Source organism: Pteronotus mesoamericanus, unplaced genomic scaffold (genome assembly GCF_021234165.1).
Source record: "Pteronotus mesoamericanus isolate MK-2021 breed Mesoamerican mustached bat unplaced genomic scaffold, CSHL_Meso_final contig_26, whole genome shotgun sequence".
NCBI lineage: Eukaryota > Metazoa > Chordata > Mammalia > Chiroptera > Mormoopidae > Pteronotus > Pteronotus mesoamericanus.
This window is the reverse complement of record NW_026555109.1, coordinates 13,069,643-13,076,750: the sequence shown is the minus strand read 5'-3', so window position 1 is coordinate 13,076,750 and position 7,108 is coordinate 13,069,643. Positions and strand designations below refer to the sequence as shown.

Genomic DNA, 7,108 nt, shown 5'->3' with positions numbered 1-7,108 from the left:
CACACTAACAAGCTGGGAGCAGCAGCTGCTCCACACATGTGCTCACATCTAAAGGCATTTCATGGTCATCTAGTTCATTAGGCAGAAACTAGAACTTTAATAAGACCAATGAAACCAAAATCCATTCACTCTAACCAAATATTTAAAACAATGTAGATACACCACATGCACTCACACACACTGTTTTCATGGGATAGTTGGGAGACCAACAGTCTCGGTGCACAGCTGGAGATACTGCAACAGGTCAAATGGGATCTAAACTGCTCCAGGTTGCCAGAAGTCCCCTCCCCTATCCACAACTTCTTCCTCCATAACGGAGAGGGGATCCTAGTGGCTGTCAGTGTTCATGTGTGTGAAAGAAGAAACAACCCACAACATTTTACTTTTGGGTCAAAGTTCTGAAACCTCATATGATTCTCATTATTGCTCTGTACCAAGCCGGGAATAGGCCATTTCTCTGAGAAGCCTGATAATGATAATTTGTGTTGTAAAAATGTGATTCCAAGGGGCTCTGGTGTCAACCCTTGGGTTGGGGGGAAATGAGTGAGCTGTTTCTGCGAGGGCCAGGCACAGCTTGGCCAGTACGCCTTTTCTTACTCAGAGCAGGTTTTGGGGAGTCTTGTGTGGAAATTAATACAGACTTTGCAAAAACTTGGGTCACCTCAGACCAGTCACTTTTGTACAAATTGGCAGGCAGTCCTTGGACGGCCTAGGAAAGGACATTAAGTCTACCAAGTAATCGATGTCTATCAATCAAACAAAAGTGGAAATTATCACAAAGACACTGCGATTTGTGTTAAGGTCAGAGCAATTCACTGTACTTAAAGGCTGGAAGAGACACACCCCAGCTTACAGGGACACTCCCTTCCACGGCATGGGGAAGCTAGGAGACAGGCCTCCATGACTCCCACCGCCAGCCAAGGCCCCCAAATGGCAGGCTCCCCAGGTGCCGGGCAACTGAACTGACATGGCAGCCCCCCCTTCAAAGCAGTGAGCAGCTGTTCTGTGCCAGAGCCGGGTGGCAGTGGCAGAGCCTGGCAGTGCTGTGAAGGGATCTAGGAAGAGTGACTAGTTCCTCTGCCCCTGGATGGTCCCTCCTATCTGCAGTCCAGACCGCTGCGTGGTAACAACATGCTCACATGCCATGTTTTCTAAAATGGCTACTTTAGCCCTTTCCTTTCGTGATCCTCAACAGTCCTAAAGCTGTTAGGTGCAGCAGAGCAAGGTGGCCCCGTGGAGAGGAGGAGGGCCTGCAGAGCCGCACGGAGCGTCCATGCAGGGGCAGCCTGCTGAAGGGGCAGCCTGAGGGGTGGAAGTGTCCAGGCAGGGAGGGGCGGGAGAGGCAGAGCTCCAGCGCTTGAGGAGGGCGTCCCCACAGAGGGACTATGTATTTGGAGAGTAAAATCTAAAGATATGTGTTTAGGATACTGGAAAGCAGGTTTCTCACTGTTAGAAAGGGAGTTATGTATAAAAGGGAAGAAAGCAGAATGAACCCTTTGTTGGGGAACTGGAATTGAAGTGGTGGTGGTAAGCCCTGGGTCTCAGTCAATGTAAAGTGGTAGAGAAATGAACCTGGATACCGCGTGTACACACGTCTCCCAGCTCTGCCCACCACGGGTGCAGAGCAGCTGCACCGAAGCACAGTGAGCACATCCAGCACTTCTAAGAGCAACCAGGCCCTTTAGAGAAATGGTTGATTCCTGGATTGGTGTAGAGAAAGCACTATGAGTTCTAAAGTGGACCGTTCTCTCAGAGAGGGCTCATTGGGAGAAGCGGGGAACCCCAGGGTCGGGACTCCTGGTCTCTGTGGGAGACACACCGAGGGGATTGGCTGGCAGCTTACTCTCAGGAAAAATGTTCTCTACACTGTACATCTGTCTGTACATTTTGAGATTCTTCCAAAGTCAGAAACATACCAAAAACCGGCCAAACGAGTGCACACGGAACTGGTGACACACCACTCTGTAGCTAAGGCATGCTGCTGGTTCTGCTCAGAACTGTTGCAGTTTCAGTTAGTAAGTTATTAGCTCTGGGCATTAACTTTTTAAGGAACATAATATATTTTAAGCACATTAAAAAGGGGAAAAAAACGGCTCTGGCTGGTGTGGCTCAGTGGACTGAGTGCCAGCCTGTGAACTAAAAGGTTGCCTGTTCAATTCCCTGCCAGGGCACGTGCCTGGGTTGCGGGCTGGGTCCCCATTTGGGGGTGAACAAGAGGCAACCAAGCTACATTTCTCTCACATCGATGTTTCTCTCCCTTCCTCCTTCCCCTCTCTCTGAAAATAAATTTAAAAAAAATTTTAAAAACAATAAAAGGGGGAAAAACCAGTTGTTATTGTACTAGCTTGTAAATATCCCACAGCTGAGGACTGAGAAGAGAAGGATGTACCTGTCGTTCTGCCAGAGAAATTCCAACAGTCTCAAAAAACTCTTCAATGTAGGAGATGATGGAGCCGAACACAGCAGGACTCCTAGGACCACTGGGTTCCTGTGACCGATTACCCAGAGAAGGCCGTTTAACAGCAAAGGACACTCAGTGTAACAGAACAAAGACGTCACAGGTCATTTCCTCAGGCACAAGTCCTCGCAGGAGACACTGGACTAAATCCTGGAGTTGCCACCCCCTAGCAAACCAAACAACCACAGGGCAGTAACCTAATCCTGCACCTGAGTTCACTGACCTGGAATATGGGGATATTTATGGTCTGAACACTGTCCCCCAAATTCATACATTGAATCCTAACCCCTAGCATGATGGTATTAGGACACGGGGACTGTGGGAGGTCATTGGGTCATTGGGGCAGGGCCTCACGAATGGGATTGACACCAAGGCCCAGAGAAGGGCCAGGCTCCCAATACGGGGCTTCCTCCCCAATTTCACGTTTTGGCAACAAACTCATTCCTCTGAGTGAACAGGAGGGTTACAAGTTCCTGAGTTAGCAAACGTGTAACGCTGACTCTGTGCTGGGACCTCCCTGGGCCCCACTCTTCACCCGTATCTACCTCTCTGGGCTCAGGGAAGTGGCTGTCTCTTCTGCAGGGCCAACAGGGCAGGCCACGTCCGGGGTGAAGCAGCTTCAGGTACTTAAGGGAAGGTTAGGATAGGCCTGGAAGCCACCAGCTCTGGGGATGAAGTTACCTGAGGGGTGCTGGGAAGATGGCATCTGTTCCTTGTGAGGAAAAACCAAACAAAAACCTTACTTTGTGGCCATATCCTTGGAGTTACCTTAGTGACCACCTTCAACTGTCTGTTCCCCTGGTGAATGAGATCCATGATGGCGTCCACCGCCCCCGGGTGTGTCAAAGTCGTCTGCCAAGGCAGCCTTCACAGCAGCCTTGGTGTGGCTGAGCCTTGGAGAGGTGAGGAGAAACAAACGCATGCCTCGTTCCTGGACCCGCCTCAGGCACAGCATTCCCGTGCCCTCGCTGCCGCCCGCCCTCTCCTTTCCTTCCCCCTCAGACCCCTCGAGCTGTCTCCGGGGTGATCGTCCTCTTCCCCTCTCCTTCCGGGCCCACAAGGACACTCCTGAGCCCTTGGCCTTCCTCCTCCTCTCTTGCACTTCAGGCCCCGTGTCCTGTGGCACTGTCGCATCCCTCAGCCCTCCTCTCCCTGCACGTTTGCACCTGCACACGCACCACCCGTCACTGACCTCCCCAAGGCTTTATCTTTACACCTAACTCCCCAGTGCCCGTCTTTCCTGGGCTTGGCCTCATTCCCTTGGGATTCCCCCTTTTTGGGCACAGGGAAAGATGGGTCTGGGCCACCTTGCAGCTGGGTGGCCCTGGGAACAGTTCTGGCCATTGTAAGAAGAGGCGTCCCACGTCTGGGCCGAAGCCCCTGGAGCCCTCCCCTTCCCTCCAGCCTGGCACCCTTGTAGTGGCAAGGGCTTCTGTCCATTACATGCTAATTAACACCAGCAGGAAAAACCCGGACACGCGTGTTCTTTACCCCCCTTCACAGCCGCCCCACAGGGGTGACCACTGCATTTCTCACCCAGTGGGACCAGAGCCTGAGGGGGCTTCCACACCAGCACTCCGGAGTAAGTGTCCTCAGCCTCCAGAAGCTTCACCTTCCCTCTAGGCAGCCCCACATCTGGCACCCAGGGCTCTGGACAAATCCTGGGATGGCACCTACCTTTCCCACAGCTCGTCTTCCCTGATGGGGGCGCATGCCAGCTGCCCCTTCATGTAGGCCCGAGCATCCTGGACAAACGCGGCTACAGCCAGGAGGAGGTGCTTTGCTTCCAGCATGGTGCTGTCGCTGTAGTCGACGGCTGAGGAAGGGGGAAGTGGTTACTTGGGGAGCCCGCCGAGCGTGCCCACACCCAGCAGACACAGAGTTCTGTAGCCAGGCCACCCTCACGTTACTCCAGAAACCCAGCAGTGGGAAAGGACACAGCTGCTTCCTACCCTGTGCCTCCGTGAGGCCCGTCCCACACACCATCCGTGGGACCTGACTCCCGTGTCTCACCACCTCGAAAGAAACATGAAAAACCTTCCCCAGTACATTTTGGCTGAGGGGGCGCATTCCCGCTGACATGTGGACAGAGGGCTGACTGCCAACTGGGAGAGGTCCACTTGGGTGCCTGAAGCAGCTCAAAGACTAGCTGGTGCCAGGAGGGCTTTGGGCTCAATACTTCAGGAGAGGGCGATAGGATCATACCTCACACTCAGCGTGTTAGTGTGTGTGATGACAGATTTAAGGATACTCGCTCCACCTGGGCCAGCCCACTGACCCACTGGACACCCATGTCTAGGCCCTCACCAAAAGGCACAGCCAGAGTGGTGGAGTGTCAGCCACTCCCCAAGGGGTGGGGGTTTGCGTCCTGGGGCTGTCGTGCCTCAGCGCCACAAATCTGGGGGCTCACAACAGCAGTTCATTCTCTTAAGAGTTCCGGAGGTAAAACAGACTGAAATCAAAGGGAGGGTCCTCCCTTGTCTCTTACAGCTTCTGGTGGCTGAGATATGCGTGGCTTGTAGCTGCACCACCCTAATCTCTGCCTCCCTGGTCACATGGTCGAGCCCAGTACACAAGCTGAGGAGCCTACCTGCCCCCAATGGGCACTTGCTTCTGCAGTGCCAGACATAAAAACCAGAGGCCATATTGATATGCTAGTGGTCAAGTCAGGGCAGTGCAGTGTGTCCTCAGACCTCGCCTTCTGTGGTGAAGAGACCTCTGGCCCCAGGACACGGCACTAGACAACCCTCCCCAGAGCAGCACACAGTATCGCAGCACAGCAGGGCCTGACCATTCTGGGTAGGACCCCATTCTGAGGGCTTCTGGTTCAGTCCTTGTGTGAGGACGGCCGGTCCAACTGTTCATGAGGCAGGAAGTGGAGGGCACCATGGGATTCAGACTTGTCCAGACGCCACAGAGAGGGAGAGGTGGGGGAGTGGACAGAGAGGACTGACTGGAAAACCCACGGCCTCCATAAGCTTCTGGAATCTCTTGGCTGAGTGCTGGTATTAGGTTTAACAATGCATTCTCAGGCTGACTTTCAGAACCAAACCTTAAGGGGTGAAAGTCACCCCTTACTGGCTAAGTGATAAGTAACCCCGATAACAAGACTGTGCTTATCATTTAGCCAGTATTTTGGGATTTCCCCACATACTGTCAGAGTAGCCTCTCCCAAGCTGCACACAAGTAGAGGCTATGGCCACCACCCCAGAAGGCCTCACTGTTCAGCTCACCTGACCTGTAGCTGCTCTGCATGCAGAAAAACCGGAAGATGTCAGGGGAAAATGTCTTCAGAAAGTCCTGAGAGAAATAAAGGAGAGATGTAGAGTGCTCTCCTTTCACATCTGTACATTCAGAGACTGTATTGTTTACTACAATTATGTGACCTATCTCACATATCAAGAAATCAGGAATGTTTAGGAAAAGCTTTGGTTTGTTTCCCGCTCACTCAGCACTTTTTCCTGCAGTTTCCCTACTGGCTTGTCACATTCAGTCCAGGGTCTGTGGGAAAGGCCGAGAGGAGAGGCCGGTTTGCCTGGAGTCCATGTCCATGCAGGCCAACGGGAATCTGCTCTGCTGTTGGCCTCGGGAGCTCCTGACCACGACACACAGCACGGTTTTCTCACCCTTGTCATGGGAGGACAGGGACAACCAAGCAGCCTGGGAACCACAGAGGGACTGTGCACAGGGAAGCACATGGAGAGGAGGATGCACAGCTCCTGGCTGTGACGGGGACAGGGGCCCAGGAGCAGGAGACTGTCCAGAAAGCTTGGCCATGGCAACATTAGAACAGGCAACGTCCAAGCTCAGGTTGGACTGAGGGGAGGGGGCCCAGTTCTCTGCTCCCAGTTCTTTGTAAGATTTACACGGTGAGGGGGGTTAGTTATAAATGAAGTGCTCCCCCAAGAGCCTTCACACCCATACGTCCTGCACGCTGAGGCCAGCCGGCGCCCTCCAGGCACAGAAAGGCCCGTCTCCCTAGTCGGGTCCTCCTGAGCTCACCAGACCCTCGCTGGGCTCCTCTCTGCCTACTCCTCAGAAGACGGAACGGGCAGCTTAACCCAGACGCCTCTCCACTGCCCGTCTGGCCTTGCCTCTCTGGAAGCTACTGAGGCCTGCAGGTGTGAAAGCCATGAACGGGGGATAAGGGCTGGCCGCATCAAGCCCCTCACTCTGGGCCCAGCCCCTCAGGTCACTGGGCTGATGTGGCAATAACATGACACACGGGGGCTAATGCAACGCACATCAGAGACACAAGTGTGCAGGTCCTCCCCTGGGGGAGCAGGCAGCCTCATTCAGTCCTCCCTGGAAGGAGGAAGGGGCTGCTTGCTCAGACTCCCATGGCTGATCCTTTTGGAGGGACGGAGGGGCTCCCTGGGTTGGCTTTCGCCAGGCGTGGGGGCTCCCACAGGTCCTACAATGGCATCGACCCCCCCTTGTTTGGCTGCACCTGAGGCAGTAGGGCGGGGGGGAGGTCGTTCTCATTCAGGGGTGGCGTTATTTAGGAAGCTGTTCAGTTAATATTTTCATTGAGGGGTTCTCAACCGGGTGTCCACAGACCTCCTAGAGCCCATGAAGAGAATTCAGGAGGACAGAGAAGAGTATAAATTTAGATGAGAAAATGGCTACATATTTATTTCCAATTGTGAC

General features: G+C 53.6%; 1 protein-coding gene across 1 annotated transcript in view; it reads right to left on the bottom strand.

Moving 5' to 3' along the window:
* Positions 1–1,760: 1,760 nt before the first annotated feature.
* Positions 1,761–7,108, bottom strand: part of LOC129071178 (probable cysteine--tRNA ligase, mitochondrial) — a 44,404-nt gene continuing 39,056 nt past the window's right edge. Inside the window, 6 exon segments of the mRNA XM_054574322.1 lie at positions 1,761–1,895; positions 2,390–2,488; positions 3,227–3,295; positions 3,297–3,351; positions 4,136–4,274; positions 5,692–5,758. Coding sequence (XP_054430297.1) covers positions 1,761–1,895; positions 2,390–2,488; positions 3,227–3,295; positions 3,297–3,351; positions 4,136–4,274; positions 5,692–5,758 — 564 coding nt within the window.